The 18,808-nt window shown below is 48.7% G+C and overlaps 1 protein-coding gene across 4 annotated transcripts in view; it reads left to right on the top strand.

The window, feature by feature from the left end:
• Positions 1–6,808: 6,808 nt before the first annotated feature.
• Positions 6,809–18,808, top strand: part of LOC146772217 (spindlin-W-like) — a 53,779-nt gene continuing 41,779 nt past the window's right edge. Inside the window, exons 1-2 of one of the 4 annotated variants that reach the window (XM_085639483.1) lie at positions 6,809–7,014; positions 17,685–17,726. In XM_085639483.1, the coding sequence (XP_085495609.1) occupies positions 17,707–17,726 (20 nt within the window). In that variant the 5' untranslated portion in view covers positions 6,809–7,014; positions 17,685–17,706. Of the gene's footprint in view, positions 7,028–7,215; positions 7,933–17,684; positions 17,727–18,808 lie in introns of those variants that run through there. The other 3 variants (XM_085639485.1, XM_085639482.1, XM_085639484.1) reach the window with 3 other exon arrangements.

Raw genomic sequence — 18,808 nt, 5'->3', positions numbered from 1 at the left:
GGACGCCTTCACCGAATGGAGGCATTGGTTGATGGGGGCAAGACATGTGGTATCGGTGTACACGGACCATCGGAACCTGCAATTCATGACTGCCACTAGACACCTTTCTCCCAGGCAGCTGCGGTGGATGATCTTCTTTGCGGGGTTCAACTTCCGCATCACATATCGGCCGGGGACGGAAAACCGAAAGGCGGACGCCCTGTCCCGTCAATCTGCAGTTAAGGAACCATTGCCTGCGACCGAGCGTTCCATCATTTCCCCGAGGATGGTATTGGGGGTTATCCAACCGGATACTTTCCTGAGGGGAATAAAGAGAGGGATCAGGTCATTCGCATGGCGGAGGTGGCTCCTCAGTCACAGAGAATGGCAGCTGAAGGACGGGATACCCCTGAAGGGCAGGTGCCTATTGATACCCACGCCTAGGCTAAGGAAACAAGCATTCATCTGGTGCCATGACTCTCCATGCGCAGGTCATTTGGGCTTTGAAAAAACGGTGGCTAGCATGGGACGGCATTTCTGGTGGCCAACCATGAGAGTGGATGTCAGGAGGTGGGGACAGGAGTGTCCTACGTGTGCTACCATGAAGGCCGACCATGGCCGAACCCAAGGGCTCTTACATCCACTTCCGACCCCGGATAGACCATGGGATAGCATATCACTGGACTTCGTGGTGGGCCTACCGGTAGACCAGGGGATGACGGCAATACTGGTGGTGGTGGATTACTTGACGAAAATGGGGCACTTCATCCCCTGCAAGAGAGTCCCTACGGCCGGGGAATTGGCGTCACTACTCCTAAAGAATGTGGTACGACTGCATGGATTACCTGGGGTGATCGTGTCGGACCGGGGGTCGCAGTTTACTGCGCAATTCTGGAAGACTTGGTGCACTGCGCTGCATGTTAAGACCGCCCTGTCCACCAGCTACCACCCTCAAACGGACGGCCAAACCGAGCGCCTGAACCAAACGCTCAAACAGTATCTGCGATGTTTTGTGGACCAGGGCAGGGAAGAATGGGTCGACTTGCTATGGGTTGCAGAGATAGCCTATAACAACGCCACTCACAGCTCCACACAGTCATCTCCGTTCTATAGCAACTATGGCCAACATCCCAGGTTCTTGCCATTTCTACATCCGTTCAGAGAGGACAGGATTCCCGCCACAGCGGACAGGGTGGCACACATAAAAGACACATTGATGCGCTCAAGGGCTGTCCTAATAGAGGCCAAGAGAAGATACAAGGCTGCGGCAGATAGGAAGAGAAGGCCCGGGCCACTGTACCGCACTGGAGACTACGTCTGGATATCCACAAGAAACATGAGGTTTCGAAAGAACAGTGTGTTCCATCCCAAGTACATGGGCCCCTATCGAATTACCAAGTGTATGGGTCCCGTGAACGTGAAGGTGTGCTTGCCCCAGTCATTGCGGATACACCCTGTCTTTCATGTATCATTGCTCAAACCAGCACCCTCCAAGCCGTCTAGGACACCTCGGCCGGTATGCGTGGAGTCGGAGGTGGAGTATGAAGTGTCGGGCATACGGGCGTCCAAATGGCGCAGGGGGAAGCTGTGGTACCTGGTTGCGTGGAAAGGCTATGGCCCGGAGGAGCATTCATGGGAACCGGCTGAAGGGGTTCATGCTCCGCGCTTGGTCTCCTTGTTCCATCGGCGTTTTCCTGCCAGCGCTGGACCCGTGGGGAGCCGCTGAGAGGGAGGATGTACTGTCAAGAATTCCTGTCATACAAGGGAAACACGCCCTTATGTAAACAGGAGAGCTGTTACATAACTCAAGGAAACACGCCCTTATGTAAACAGGAGAGCTGTTACATAACTCAAGGAAAACACGCCCTATAAAGGGAGGAACCGGGAGGTACAACGCTGTCGGATATTGTGTTCACACCGACGTACCTGCTTCGTGAAGAGCAGTGTTCCGGAGTGGTGCTCCAGTAAGGCAAGAACGGAGGTAGGTCGAGTCGTTACTCCCTGGGCCGTGTCTTGCCCCATCGTCACCTGTGAAGGACCCGGAAGCTCTACCGGTCAACCATTGAGCTTCGCTTTTTGACTCGGCTGAGTCCAAGCGCAGTGGCGCTTTTGCTGGTTGGAGTCGTAACTCCCAGCCCGACCAGAGACACAGGGACTGCCAGCTGTAACGCACACCAGGAGGTGTTTGCCGCGTTACAGACTCGGAAGTCCACAGGATCGATCGAGCGGCTGCTCTCGGTTCAGTCTTCTTGCTTGTGATTGGGGTATCGGTGACGCATCACCAGGAGGTGACTCCGCGTCCCGGTGCAGTCTGAGGAAGAGGTTGAGCGGCTGCTCCCTTCAGGTAGAGACCCCGGCTGGGTGTTTCCCTGACTCCTCGATTCTCCCCAACACTCTTCGTGCCCCTCACAGCCTACCGATTGGCATTGTCGGCCATTTCATTTCTGCCCTCTGTTGGCATACGCCGGGACCGGCGTATATGCAGAGGACGGTTAGGACCATCCGTGCTGTGGGCTGGTAACGTACTTAGCCTGGAGGATTCCAGTGGCTATAACTTGTTTATTCTTTGTATTATATTTGCCTTCATTAAAACAACTAACCCTTCACTAGTGGTTGCGTCCTCATTGTCGTGTCTGTTAAACGATCCTGAGACGTTCAGGGCGTTACACACAGTTTATGAGGAAACGTAACAGTTCCCCCTGTATTTCCACCTTTTGGTACTCCATGGCTGTGTTAATACTCTCAGGATCTCGCCCTGATTGAACAAAGTGATATATATTTTCTAAATGTGCAGTCATTCCTGGTAGCTTCCCTAAGTATATTGCAGCTCGTCGGATACGTAATGATGCCAGCATCATTTCGTCCCCTTTTCTGGGCACAGGGTCATATCTACAGTCTATTAGAAGTTCCTTGAGCGTGTTGGGAGTTACCAGTTTGGGCGTACGTTGGTGGGCTAATTCTTGAAAGGAAAGTTTATTTGTTCTGGGTGGCGTAGAAAAAATGCTTGATGTACCTCCGGTAGCACCACCTGGGGTGCTGGATGTGAAAGGATTCGTTGAACGGGATATAGCAACCATAGGTGTGGATGCGGATGTAGAAACAGATGTGCTTGCCGGAACTTGTGTCGGAGTTTGCTGTTGCAGAGGTACAGACGGAGGAGGGTCTTGGCGTTGAACCCCCTCGGCAGGCGGTCTATGTGGCGCAGCATTAGCATACTCGGGAGCTGCGTCGTCTAAATAAGAGGAAAGAAAAACATCTTCTGCGGTTCTGGGATGCCCTTTGGGATGTGCTTTTATCGGAAACAATGGGGGTGGCAAGTCTCTTGGTATCTCCGGGGTAGCCTTAGGTAGTCCTTCGGCCAGAAGAGGATACATACCATTCACAAGGGCATTTCTTTGTCTGTCTGTTTGTTCTGACTTTACTCGAGTACCTTCTTCAATTAATACACTTTCTCGAACTTTATTTGAATTCTCCTTACTTTTCTCTTCCTGTCTGAGCGCTTTTTCTGTACGTCTATATGATTCTTTACGCCATAATTCAATGGCATCTTTCTGTGACTGTCTAGCTTTCTTTTTCCACAATTCTTCTTCTACTTTCATAATGCAATCTGCATCCCAGGTCCCAGCTGCGGGCCACCTCTGACTTTCTGGTAATTCCTTGGTGTAGTCTACCCATAGATCAAGAAATAATATGGCGTCTAGGCCATGTTTATGATACATGAAGTACCCTGGAGTGTCCCTAGGAGGAATGGGAACAGCTTCTTCGAGTACCCCTTTTCTGGTTTTGATCTGTCTTAATTTCGAAAAGAGCGGCATATTGGGAACTGATCTGATACCTAATTTTGAACACGTTTAATACCATAAAACACAATAATGAACAGTCATTCACACCACAGTATACAGAACGTATTTAAAACATTTTAACATTTAACATTTAATGAATAAACAATGATGGTCATTTAGGGAACTAGTCACTAAGCATAATACTCGATACTAACTAGGTAAATCTGAATTATATACTAGACATACTTGATATACTGCTAAACAGTACAGATACACTGCTGAAACAGTGCAGACCGGATTTGTGTACCCAAACCCGTCTTGACCGGCACAACCTATGTGCACGTCAGAACGCCTCCCCGATAATGGTACTCACCGGGTAGCTCGGAACGGAAGGCCTCGGAACTGAACTGAACTTGAACCGGACTGAACTCGACTCGGAACTTCGGAAACTGGTGGGCCTCTGTATACCTCGGATCTTGCTCTCTCAGCTAGGCTCTGGTCGGGATACTTCGCACTTCTCACCGCCTCGTCTGGGTGTTGATCGCAGCCTCAGTTACCCCCGCTCGGCAGGAGGGAGATACAGGAAATCCTGTGGGTACGCGTTGTTGTCCGTCCAGCTGTGACAGGAGACCGGGCCTGCAACGCACCGCCGGCGCGTGAGATGAGAAAGTGTCCCTGTTCGGGCGCCATTTATGTGGTAAATAATTTAATTACCGGGACTTAATTTGATGCGGAAAATCTATAACAATAGCTCAGTAAAATAAGAGGCAGAATCCGTGGTATTAGAGGTTCGGAACGGGCTTTATTCCAGAATCAATTTAAATTGAGGAGCTCCATATTCCATCACCACGAAGGTTCAGGAAGTGAAGAACACCACTTTATTGACAAGTAATCATTTTTATACAATAGGCATTACAGTGAAGCAAATGCAGGAGGCGTAACAATTGATAGTAAAGATAAAACATACATGCGTAGCTAGAGTGGGTGTAACTGGGCGTAACTAAAGAACGTCATCAGGTATGATGTCATAATAGGGTGGTTCCATGAAAGAATTTCGCAATGTAAGCAGAAATACTTGGCAGAAATGCGCGCGCAGCAGCATGACGTGTGATTGACGTGCAACTAGGGGGTGAAGGGGACTTGACATTTAGCTCTACATGTGGCGACAGAAGTCTGGAGGGTCAAGTCAACCTAATCCCAAATCATATCTAACATCCTATGTTTAGAGAACTATGTTATCCAAAAGAGAGGTCTCTTAGAGTAGAATCTTATTCTATACTGACTATACTGACTATACTGACTGTTAGTGCGTGTACAAGCGTCTAAGTGTCTACACTAGATGCGAGGGCAGAAATCTTCCATAGTAACAGGGCTATGAATTACTTGCATAAAGACAGAGAAGCCGGGCCTTTTGCTCGGTAGCTGGAAGAATGTTTACTTAAACTACTAGACAGGAATGCATTGGGTAGGGAGCGGAGCAGATAATTTCGAAGGTGAAATACAGTTTTTGGCAGGCAGCAGGCAACAGGCTGATGTCAGGCACCGTTAGCTGCGCAGAGAATAGGACAAAGTTCATGGATACAGATGCGAGCTCAGACTGAAGCTTTCAGAGGCAGAAGGCAGGAAAAGCTTGATGGCAGAATCAGGGCCTACTTGCCTGGACTGTAAAATGGCATAAGTGAACCATATAAAGCCGGTGGCCTTTCATACTTAGGAATGGAATATCCAGCCCATTCATGGCGGATCTGAAAGAGGACATGTTGGCGGTGGACGCACATGTGTTTGCGTCTTCATAACTGGAACTGGAGGGAACATACATGTACTTGTGATTTATACATGAAACCGTTGGGGTCCAAGATAGGGGACATAACTGACCAGAAAAATCCATATTTCCACACTCTGAAAAACGCAGCCTGAATGGCAAAAACGAAAGCAAAACCCCTAAAAACCGGGCAGTTGCGACGTGCGTAGCCCAAATCCTACTAAAAATAGCCCAATTGGGCTATGCACGTGGAAGCACGATCGACGAAATAAATAAACAAATAAATAAGGCTCCCGGCGTCACTGGCAGATGAGGGGAGCCTGAGCGCCACGTGATTTTCCTACAAACACCCGCCGAAGGCGGTGCGGTACCGTGCCTGCTTTAATCTTGCCCAATATTGAACGCGCGCTCACGCGCTGCCCAGGGACACCGACGCTGCGTTACGTACGCCGCCCCACACACTGCGGGATCAAGCGTTGAGTCTGAGCAGCCCTCGCTGCTATTTACGCCCCTGACCCCCCCCCCCCCCCCGCTGTAACCGGGGACGCGTGGCACTGCAGCGCGTCTGTCAGATGGAATTCGGGGACTGTAAGCGAGCGTGGTAACAGTTCACTAAAATCGCTTGCGCAACAAGTCTGCCAAAACTAAACATTTGCAATCACAATGCCATAAGCTGATTATAAACATCAATAATGTCCCAAAGAAACGGAGCTCTCAACTTAACTGTCTGAGTGAGCAGCAAAGAAAGAGGACTGGTTCCGGTGTTACTGGCTCTTATGGGGCCCTGCAGGAAGTGATGTGGTATATGCATCATGGGAAATGTTGTTTGTTTTACATAAGTAACGTTTTCATTGGCTGCTAGTGAGTAGCAATAAATAGAAAGAGAAGCATAATACGAAGCCTCCGGTCCTGTAATAGAATCAGACTATCATATGGAGCTGGGCATCAGCTCACATAGAAGATGGAGCTTTGTGCAGCCCAGCACAATCCTAGTTTGTCTGCGAGGACCTGTGCAAGTCTCCTGAGCAAGGGCAAGCGCTTTGGAGCGAGAGTATTGGCAATCCAATAAGGCTGTCACCCATCCTTCTGGCTTTGCTGTTCTGCATCGAAAACAGAAAAATAAATGTTTGTTTTCCTATGCGGAACAGCAGGGCTTCCCCCGCATCCACCCTGTCTGCTCAGACACTGCCCCTGCTGATACCATGAACGATACAGCTCAGAAGCCGGCTCTCGACGCCCATATCCAGCTGGACCACCACTTCCGGAGCATCTGACAGCCTCTTCCGGGTCAGCGGCGCGCACGGGTAATTCTAAAGCCAAGAGTGTCTTGCTCGTGGGCAGGCTGTTCCTCTAACCAATCACCGCGTCCGTGGCACAGGAAACCGCCAGACCCCGCCCAGCCCTGTCGCTTCACCGGTCCATCAGTATAACCTGGCTTCCTGATTGGATGACTCGCTGAAGGCGGTTGGCGGCCTCGGTGCACCGGAGTCGGTGGGAACAGAAGGTGGGGTGGGGGGGAGGTTTACACCTGCGGGTGGGGGGTCTCCGGCACTGAGTGGGAGGTCTGTCTCCCCCAGACACGCAGCAGGGGGCGGACAGTAAGGGGTTGGGAGGGGGCGAGCCCGCGCACCCGTGGGAGGGACCAGCGGCTTCACAGATGTAAACAATACTGCAGGTGTCAGGGCCACAGGCAGGGGGAGAGGGATCAAAGTCACGTTACTGACCCCAAAACCGGCCACTCTGGCTAGGAAATGGTCTTTGTGTCACAGGGTGCCGGGCGCGCGAGCTAGTAGCCCTGGGTGAACAGGAAGACTGGCACCCTGTGCAGCCAGAGGGCCCTCCGTGGCTGGTGCCTGCACCCCGCCCTGGACCTCCCTCCAGTGTGCCCTGAGCTCCTGTGCAGCCAGCGGACCCTCCATGGTGCTGGCGCCTGTACTCCTGCCCTGGACCTCCCTCCAGTGTGCTCTGATCCTATAATTCATCATGTTACTGAACCTGCCATAGGGGTGGCTCGGTCTGCACCGGGCATCACACAGTGGCACGGGTCACCACCCCTGCTTGACCTGGCAGGGTCCGAGGACTCGGTGGAATAATGCGTCCCCTGCAAAAATTTCCCAGCCTTGACTCCTGTACAGACTATTCATCCATTCTGCTGCCAAGGGCAAAACATGAGTACTATTAAGTTGGGTGATCAGTTATTTCGCGCCAAGATACCCTACTTTGTGAACATGTTTGTTCTTTACAAATACACGTTATTGGCGCGAAGGGTCAGGATCACCAATGTTGTTGGTAGTTCCAAGGTCTGCCACCTTTATTACTCTGCACTTGCAGCTGCAAGTTTATACCAGCAGTTATGGGCTGCATTCTGTGGAATCTAATGGGTTGACTTGACCTGTGTGAACTACTGAGGTACCTTTGTTTCTGTAGAACGGGAATCGTGAAATGTTCTTAAAGTTTCAAGTTGGGAAATGTAGGCAGTTAATTCTGGCACACCGTTGTACGTGGTGTCTGTTTTCCACACCTGGGTTCTCTTTGCGTCTTAGTGAAGATGACTTAACACTATCAATGTCTCCTTTGTCGCCTTGAGAGCTGGTGAGGAGGATGGGACCCAAGCTCATGCGTGTAATGCACAGTGGATTAGTTGTGTAGGAATGTCTAGTGCAAGGCAGAGTTCGTAAAGCAAGAAGTGAGAGGGTGATGTTCTTGATGAGGTTGCTCCGGCAATGCTAAGAAGTACTTTTTGGAATCTGACTAGTGATGAAATATTGAAAGAACCCTGGTTCTGAAGAGTATCACGTTTGCTAGTGTTGACTGTGCGGATCCGATTTCTCACATTGTATTAGAGCAGGCGAGTTGAACTGGAGTAGGTTGTCCTACACAGCCTCAGTTTCTTCACATGATTACCATGGGGAGGAATGACATTATGCCTAATATGTTTTGTGTTCCAGTTATGGGTTAGTGGTGTGAGTCTCTCTGAAAAAGAAGTGTGTGCTGTGACTTGCATATGTAAAGTTAGGTTGTCTTCGTTTCTGTTGGAAGAGAACGTTGGAATGATGTGCTTCAAGTCTCAACTAGTGAGGACTAGGCAGTAGGAGTATGGATGAACACATGGTCTTGCCTGTTTCCCTCTACTTATAGCGCATGGATACCCAGCTATGGGTTATGGTTAACACGTTATAATAATTAAATAAATGAATGTGGTGTCTGCTGTCGCCCCTGGGTTCTTGTGTGTGTTACTTAAAGTAAGACTTAAAACTTACAATATGTCTCTAGAGCCGTATTTAACACCGTCCCGCTTGAAAAAGTCCTGTGAAAATACCAACTTCTTATATTTAAGTGTGGTATAACTACCAAAAAAACCCTAATTTATTGGGTGTGTCCTACAAACATCTGTTGTAAGACGTTTTGTGGACCGTACCAACCGATTCCTTTTGGTCTTAATTCTGGAGAAAAAAAAATATTAAATTTGAAATTAATCTAGGGGGATGCATCTCTTGTTCCAATACCCATTTGTTTTTGTTACACCTCACATTAACTTCTTCTTTAATGTTTATATACTCTTTCCTGGCATTGTTTTACTCCACTATTACTACTGTACCGTTATTTTCCTCTAGCTGTTTTGTTCATGTTCTCCCCTGGAAGAATATGACGTGTCAACATGACCCCGTCCTACCCTGGTGCTGCCCTTAGGGTAAACCTGAGTGACTGTCCGAATCAGCTACCAATGTGAAAGGAAATTCCTGGAATATTGACAACACGCACATCTCTTGTAGGCCTGGGCGGTAAATTTCGTTCCATTCGCGGAATTTGCGATATTTTGACATTTTCGCTTTCCGCGGAGAGCGCGAAAATGTCAAAACTTTCGCAACCTGCCACGAAACGGAAGTATTTTTCTTGTTCGCGCTCTAAAAATGCATTCTCGCACACGCGGTAGCGACTTACCGGGTCCCTGCATTAGCTGGCGACTTTTCCTATCCGTTCGCGCGTGCCACAAGAAGTTGGATTGTTGGTAGCCGGTCGTGCTATCCCGCGAGAGTTTGCGATCGCGAACACGTCATTGCGATCGCGCACAGGAAATAAGCATCGCGAGCAAGATGGCCACATCCATTAGCAACCGCATGGGCAAGTTGGAGATATATTTCCCGGCGAGCACGCAAAAACACATCGCGAACGGGCGGGAAAAGCAATCTCCGCATCTTCGCGAAAGTTTCGCATGCTCGCGCAGATTTTGCGCAATTTCGCGATAATTTGCGAAAGTCAATTTCGCAAATTCCGCCCACCCTTAGTCTCTTGGTGACTCCAGTAAAATTACAGCTATAACTGTGGGGCGCTAGGTGGCGCACATCCAAGATGGCCGCACACCTGTGTGGCTCTGGACGCCCGGTGAAGAAATCCGTCAAATATCCGCATAATTACCTGTCTTTGCTGTATGATGCTGCCTTCTGCCTGTAGCTGACACCTCTTGGATATCCTGGGCGAAAAACCGGAACTCCCGCTGTGTCATTTGGGAGTGTACGGCGCTGCTTTACTGGCGGGCCTGCGGGCGCGCGTCTGTGCTGGAACCCTGCTGGGCCACAGAATCTACGTGAGTCCCCCGGTCCCCCACGTGGTCCTAGGCCTGGGCTGCCCTTGGAGAGGGCAGCGTCCCTTTCCTGCGAGTGACTTCCACGCCTGATTGGCTTTCCGACACTGCCAAGCTCGCCGAGGTGAGCCGCGCATTGCCATCGGCGCTCCTTTCTTCTCCCTCGCGTCTGGCGGGGGGTGTGGGCAGCAACTCCGTTTTTCCCCCTCAGGACGCGGCGTATATGCACGCCGCCATAGCTGCAGGCCAGTGACACGAGCTGCCTGTCTGCCGGCTCCCGGACTGCAGCTTGCGGCTGACACATGTTTGAAGATATCGCCCCTAGCGCGGAACGCGCATTCAGCTTCCCCCCATTATATCGGGACATTACCATAGCGGCTGAGAGTCTGCTGTGGTGCTTCACTCTCCACAAACAAACAGCACCGTGTCACATACTGCAAGCTGCGTGCCTTTATTCTCTCTGGCATATATGGGACTAGAGCCTACACATTAGTTGCTATTTTTTGCGTCCATGACTCCAGCATCCTGTCTTAAATATTCGGCGCTACAACTTTACAATGTGGGTGATGAGCAGCGACATGTGATGCCGTCAAAGCCAGCCGTTGGACTTATTGATCTCCAATTACTTACAGTCTGCGCTCTGCGAGTGGATGTTTACTGGGCATAACCTGCCACAGAGTTCCCTATGGCTGCCGGGGTTGTTTACTTGCATCCAGAGTACTGCCCGGTGTGAGGACCCTTGCTTGTGGACCGAGGTGTGAATCCTGCCTGGGTGCTACTGCGCCGCACACGTTTTCCTGCACATACTGCACGCTTTGAGCCCCCCTTTTTATTTAATTTTTTCGCATGTCGGCTATAGACTGCTACTGCCTTCTGCTATCAAAGCTACAGGTGACCTTGCTACTAACATCCTTTAGTTGGTTCAATACAGCCGGGGAAGCTGTGCGGCCCGTTTGACAGTTCTCCTTTAAAGTGTGATCGCTCAGGCGGGGGGGGGGGGGACGGGGGGGGGATTGTGCTTCCTTGCTACAACGTTCGAAGCCCGCTCTCCCTCCGAGTGCCAAGCCGTTATGGGGAAACCCGACGCCCGTCAACCAGATTGACATTCGACACCAGGAAGGCCGGCACGCGCTCCACCTTAGTGGAATCCGAACCGCCAGACATGGAGCATGGTCAGGCCTCCTCACAGTCCTCGGGGGATGAAGTTAAGACACTCCTCTTGGCCGTTCAGAATAGTCTGACAGACTTGTCCGGGAATATGGACTCCATGAATAATCGCCTCGACTTTCTGGTTCACAAGGTCGACAAGCATGATGGGCAGCTTAAGGAGGCTGAGCGGCGCATCTCCGAGGCTGAGGATACCACATCTCAACTACAGGATCGAGTCACAAGCATGGATAAATTGCTAAAGGTCATTGTGGCAAAAAATGAGGACATTGAAGCTCGTGGCCGCCGCAATAATATCCGCTTAGTTGGCATACCGGAATCGACCAACACGGGACGGATGGAGGATTATGTTGAGCGACTCCTGAAGGGTTCCTTTGGCACGGACTCCTCACCTCATCTTGTCGTGGAGCTTGCACACCGCTCTCTGGGGCCACGTCCACCACCAGGTGCCCCCCCCAAGACCCATTATAGCCAGACTGCTTAATTTCAGAGACGGCGATGTTGCGCTACAAAAAGCCAGCGAAACAAAACCTCTGCAATTCGAGGGCAATGCCTTCTCTGTCTACCCGGATTTCACCCTCCCAGTTCAAGAAGCACATCGGAAATTTCTACCTGCAAAACAGAAGCTCCGCAAGGCCAACATAGAATATGCCCTCTTATATCCTGCAAAACTCCGGCTCTTCCACGACGGCAAACACATCATCTGTACAAATCCACAACAGGTCGATGACTTTCTGAAGCAGCTGGCTAAACACTCGCCTAGAAGGGAACGTGACTTCAGATCATCCTCGCCTTCCGGTAACTGATCGACAACAGGATAGAGGCCTTCCGATCTCCCGATTGCTTTTTCCCTTGACATATGGTCACGTGCACTTCATGCAGGGCCCCGGTCCTTCTTCTACAACTTCACCGTTCGTGAACTGTTGGAAAACCTTCTGTATTTGTTAGCTGGTCCTGGTCAGTTAAGTGCTCTGTGTTGCTTCAACTGCTATGACTCTTATTGTTGCATCTATTGCTGTTAATCTCCTATACAATCGCTAGGTACCTTGACTATTTCACCGTGTACCACTCCCCCGGCCCCCCCCGCGTTGCTGATTTCTCCCCCGGGGAGGGGATATATTTCTTCTCTTTCCCCTCGGGGATACGATTTGGCGATGCTGGTCACGGGAGGGGGTTTGTGCCCAGTTGGCGCCCCCCCTTATGGGAGCTCCCCTCTGCATGTTTGTTTTCTGGATCGCTACTTGCCTATATTCCATGGTCCTACCTCCAGTTTTTCTGGGATTGTGAACATTTATTGACTTTTTGGACCTTGTTGGGTGGGAGGGCATATACCGGCACATTTGAGGTGCCGTTGTGGGTGGGGTGGGTTCTGAGATTTGATGACTGGTTTATCATCACCTTTGCTACGATTTTTCTTGTTGGGTGGGGTGGGTTGGGGAGAATTGTTTCTGTTCCGTCAAGTGCAGTGTACATGTTTTGCAATGTGTTCAGTTTGGCGATCTTACTGACAATATTGTTGAGCGAAACCATTCAGATTAGTACCATCCTCCTCGTTTATAATGTCAGCACAACCTAGGCACCTTAGTATCAAACTCCTTACATGGAATGTCAGAGGGTTGCGGAATCTTCGTAAAAAGAGACAGATCTTGGCCTATTTAGATCGCCACCAGGTGCAGATCGCTCTGCTCCAGGAGACACACATGGATCCCCGCAGGCCATCAAACTATGGTAGTAGGTGGGCCTCTGCCCGTACATTTTCATGCTACTCAACTTACTCGCGTGATAAACTCATTTTGGTTAAAAAAAAAATACACCATTTATACTGGGAGGCACATACAATGATACCTCAGGACGTAGCTGCCTTATGTGGGGTACTCTGGGTATACAGTCGGTCACATTAGCGTGCAGCTATGGCCCTAATCAAGACGATCCCAATTACTTCACTACTCTATGGGGACGTATATTAGACATAGGCTCCACACATCTGCTTTGGGGTGGTGATTTTAATACGACCTTACATCCAGCGGGAGACAGTTCCAACCCCTCACCACATCACTACACAAATGCACGCGAAGCTCTCTCGGGGATAATGGAGAAATACGGGCTTGTAGATGCCTGGAGGTACACACATCCAGCTAGGAGGGAGGGTACTTTTTTCACATCAAGCCATACCTCGTGGTCTCGCCTTGACTACTGGCTTTGCTCGCGTGGCACGAATCCCTGGATTCGCTCGGCTGCTCATTTTGCCCACACATATTCTGATCATGCCCCTGTATGTCTGGAGCTAATCCTCCCCAACTCAGTGGCCACCCCACGTTGTTGGAGACGAACACCCGAGTCCCTTTTAGATACTGTATTTCAAGCCGAGCTTGGTGAGGAGATCAAGGATTTTTTTGCCCGAAACAAAGGCTCTGTAGATCAGATGAGCACACTTTGGGAGGCCTTTAAGGTCACTGTCCGGGGTTTTGGCATATCCAAGAGTAGCGGGGTACTCCGTGACATCGGACGTAATCTGCAACGACTGGAGCTTGAGATAAAACGCTTGGAGACTAACATGTGGGATGATAATTCGGGCACCCATCGACCTTTGCTCCGAGACAAACTCACTGATTACACGACCACGGCAGACAGTGAGGTGAAATTCCGCGGTAAATACTTCACTGCTCGCCGTTATGGGGAGGGTGGGCGTCCTGGCCGTGCCCTAGCTAACGATATTAAACAACCTCGTTTTTCTAATTAAGTGCTAGAAGTGGTAGATGAGGTGGGTGTGCAACATAGAGACAGCCAAGACATACTCCAAATGTTTACTACGTTCTACAGGAATTTGTATAAAATCCAACGTACGTCTCCTATAGACTTTACTCCTCTTTTTGCTGATATAACCCTGGGTTGGTTGGGCGACTCGCAACGCAATTTCGTAGCCGCACCTTTTGAGGATGACGAGCTGCGTGTGGCTATTATGCAGATGAAGTCGGGCAAGGCGCCGGGCTCTGACGGCCTACCCATTGATTTTTATAACTCATACATTGAGCATCTACTCCCGATATTAAATGAAGTTTTCCTAGAGGCGCTGAGTCACAAATTCTTCCGCCTTCCATGAGGGAAGCCCTCATCACGTCATTGTTAAAGCCGGCTAAACCTGCTGATCAATGTGAATCTTATAGACCCTTGTCCCTGTTAAACACCGACGCCAAGATCCTTGCTAAATTGTTGGCTAACCGTTTGTGCCTTCTCCTGGATAAATTAGTTCTCCCGGATCAGGCGGGTTTCATACCAGGTAGAGCGACATCCCATAAGCTTAGGACCCTCTTTTCCATCTTGCAGACAGTTGATCCCAAACTGGCACTAGTGGCCGTTTTTTTAGACGCCGCCAAGGCTTTTGACTCAGTGGAATGGGATTACCTGTTTACCGTTCTGCAATGTATGGGATTTCCTATAGGTTTCATCTCCTGGATTCGGTTGTTGTACACTTCACCTACAGTGAGGGTCTTGATTAACGGACACACCTCTCCTTCCTTCTCCCTGTCCCGTGGCACGCGCCAAGGACGCCCCCCCTCTCCCCGCTCCTTTTAGCCCTGGTAATGGAGCCACTGGCGGCGAGAATTAGGCAACATTACAATTATGTGGGTCTACGATGCCTCCTACGGCCTGTCCTCATATCCCTATACGCAGACAATGTCACCCTTTATGTTAAAAACCCAAGCCAAAATTTAAATCCACTCATGCGCGAGTTTGTTAAATTTGGAGGCTATTCAGGCATTAACATAAATTGGACTAAATCACAAATTTTCCCACTTACCAGTGCTGCCACTCCCCTTGATATGGACTACCCTATTGTGTGGTGCGACGATGAGGTTCAGTACCTGGGGATACGTGTTACGTCGGACAGGGATGAGCTCATGCGCCTAAATTATGACTGTGCGACAGAACATGTTACTGGCTGTATTACCCGCTGGATAGCTCTACCCCTGACTATGGCCGGTCGTGTATCTCTTATAAAAATGGTCATACTCCCGAAATTCCTTTACTTATTTATCAATATCCCATACGATCCTGGGCGATATTTCTTTCGTACTCTCTGGTCTGAATTGATCAGATTGGTCTGGGGCGGTAAGCAGCTGCGCATTCAATGGGACACGCTGACACGGCCTTACGCACAAGGAGGGTTGGACATTCCAAATTTTGAGCTATACTATATCAGTGCACAGGCGCACTTTGCCCATTACTGGTTCCACTCCCCCGATACACCCCTCATGTCGCCACGGAACACCGGCTCTCGGACCCTATCTCGCTGGATGGCATTCTTCTCTCCAGAGTTGGGCCCAGAGGGCGTAACCCGACCTCTGTGGACTGCACCATAAACGCTTAGACTCGCATTCTGGAGCATACGGCGACACCTGGTCTTTACTCCCCTCTTCTCCCACTAGCCTACCACCCCGACATGACACTACTGCAGGAAGGCATATTTAGGAACATGGCACGTACTCGTAATATTCAAACCTGGGGAACCTTTACATTGCGGGCAAGTTCCGTACCCTCAAACAGTTATGTCATGACCCCCCCCACTGTCTACCATGGACACCTTTCTGTATGCTCGTTTACGTCATGGTATACAGGCGTGTCACTCCATGTTCCCTTCTGGAGCAGCCACCCTGACAACTCTCTATTGAATTCTTCAGGCGGAGTCCGCTTCACACTTAGTATCCACACTTTATCACACCCTGTATGTGGATAGCGATTACCCGCCCTGCACCTCTCGAGCTAGATGGGGGGCTGAGCTGGGCCAGGAGGTGACCAATGAACAGTGGGCTTACTGCTGCAAGCAGACCGAGCAGGTCTCCTCGAATAGCAGGTTGCGTATCATCCATAATAGATTCCTTCACCGCAGCTACTATACTCCAGCTAGGCTCAACAGGTATGGCCTGCGTGATTCGGATAGATGTGCTAGATGTCGTGCAGAACATGCCGATTTTCTACATCTAGCGTGGGCATGTCCTGGGGTATATGACTACTGGTACCAGGTCCTCGCAGCTCTAGGCTCCATTTCTTCTGTATCTATCCCCGAATCACCACTTATCACACTTTTAGGATACACCAAATCTATTCCTGTTGCGTCCAGAAAGTTTGTGTCTTTTTGTTTGGTTTTAGCTAAGCGCCGTGTGGCATGTAGGTGGGGCCGCGGCCATGCACCTAAATTTAAGGAGTGATATGATCCTCTGGCAAGAACAAATTTGTACATATGGTGAATTGCTTCCCCGCTCCTCACGACCCCGTGATATATGGGGCCCGCTGCGGTCCTACTTGTTGGACCATCCTGTTGCTGAATTGTGACATCCACATGCTTTGCATGCTGTTGGGATGTACCTTCTCCCTCCCCGCGACTGTGACACCCGATGCGTGGATCCCCCCCGCTATGATGCCTATGTTCAATTGAATTGTATGATTTGCCATCGCTCATTATGGTGTTGTCGTGTACTTGCACTTTCTTTTGTGTAGCATTGCCAACCATCTGCTCTAACTGACACAGTCCTTCATTTGATGATTGTACTTCCTTAAATTGCTCATGATGATAATGTCTTTCTACTGTGACTGTTACAGGATTGATTGTACATTGCTGACGGTTGTTCAATAAAAAAAAAACTTTAATACATATATATATTTTTTTAAGTTACAGCTATAACTATGTTCCATTTTTAGGAACCTGTTGCATGAATTTTAAGGGTTGATATGGTTTCTAGATTGTTAAGTTGCGAGCTAGGTAGGTGCGAATGAAACTCTGGCAAGATGGTGAAGTGGTGCAGACTGGGCTATAAAATATTTACGGGTAAACATGGTAGAGGAGACAGAAAATGATGAAGTTGGGATGGTGGAGACTGAGTAGGTGGGATAGAAACTGGAAATTGAGGTTGTTGAAAGTGTGGCAGTGTCAGACAGATTGGTTTAAAAAGAACAAAGACAGATGGACTAGGATATAACCTATTTTGAAAAAGTGCTAGGACAAGAAGGCATGAATATTGTATGAAATGTTTCTAGCAAAGCAGATGTGTCGCAAAGGCAGAGAGTTGCGTTGTGCGCTTCATGTACTGTGAAATGACGAGCCCCAATAAACTGTCAAAGCTATCAGGGGAGCGTATCTTTGTTATGGCTAGTTCCTTATGCACCTTGAGGATTAAACACCCCTTTCATCACGTATTCTGATCTTCGGCCCACCTCTGTAGTGATGCTGTTTCTTTAAATGATGAGTTCTGCCCTAGCAGCAGATTATGAGCTACAAACGGGATAAAATATTAGCACAATTTCAATTAAATACCTTCTTTATTGAACCAATTTCAGTGATCCACTACATTTTGGGCATCTCCGATACATAGTTTATAAATGAAGATACAACATTAAACGTTTGTTTTTCTTCTAGAGAGAAGTACCTCAAGTTGGACATGGCCCCAACAAAGTTAAGGTATGTCATAGAAGAATCTACTTGTATGTGACATTTTTATGGCATTTTTAATGTTATCGTGTTTGATGTAACTTTCCGATGTTGGGAGGAGGCACTGTCAAGCAGTGGCCAATCTGTTTACCTCAGAAAAAACTTGGTGGGGGGGACTCAGGAAGGGCACAACACTTAATTTGCGACTTTTAACAGCAACAGATTGTTTATACTGAGGTGATCTGAATTCAGGAAAGGAGACACTAAATCCTAAACACAGTTTAGTGAGAAATTCCAGTATTTTAAAAGAGTTTCATTAATATTGTCACATTTTGTTTACAAATTTTACTACCCCTGGATACATTTCATACCTTGAAATGTGTTGTTTAAGAATTCTCTCACACCAGATTGTTTACATTTGGCATGTTTGTAAAAGAATAGTGATTCTTTCAAACTTCTTTTTCCTTCCAGAAATAGTAAATGTTAATTCCATTTTTGCTAGAAACGTTAGAATATTCTAACAAGTTGTGTTGGAATATTTAACAAAAACAATAAGGTTTGCACAATTTGAGACTTAACGTAATAACGTTGCAGATTTTTTTTAGCTTTGTTTAATTTCAGAAGTGGATGGAAATTGTGTTATCTAAACTTTGTATTTCTTTTTTAACTGTATTCTTGTGCCGATCAAATCACTCCCATAGAAGACCTCAATGAGGGCACATGTTTAAGAAAGAGCTGAGGTAAAAAAACGGGACGCTGGACGCCACCTCTCCCTCCCAAAATATAAGAGACCAATGAACCTTGTAAAGGCCTGGGCTTCCAGTCCAGACCAGAGCAGTCTTATATGGAGCTTCTCTGTTGAGTGCATGTGGACAAGGAATGTCGATGTTCGCACTTCTATGGCCTTTAGAATCCTTTCTGCTACAGTTCTGTGAGTGCTTCTCTTTATTGGAATAAAAGAAATAGCGAATCTCCTAATTAAATGGCAAGAGAATCTGGATTTCATTAAAGACACGGAGGTTAACATTATGCATTATTCCTTTAATGCAAACTCCACACAGCCCCTTTTAAGTATTACATCACAAACAAAATTGTTCTAGAACAGAATATAG

This window comes from Triturus cristatus, chromosome 12 (genome assembly GCF_964204655.1).
Source record: "Triturus cristatus chromosome 12, aTriCri1.1, whole genome shotgun sequence".
NCBI lineage: Eukaryota > Metazoa > Chordata > Amphibia > Caudata > Salamandridae > Triturus > Triturus cristatus.
The sequence above is the reverse complement of the archived record's forward strand: the minus strand, read 5'-3'. Positions and strand labels throughout refer to the sequence as shown.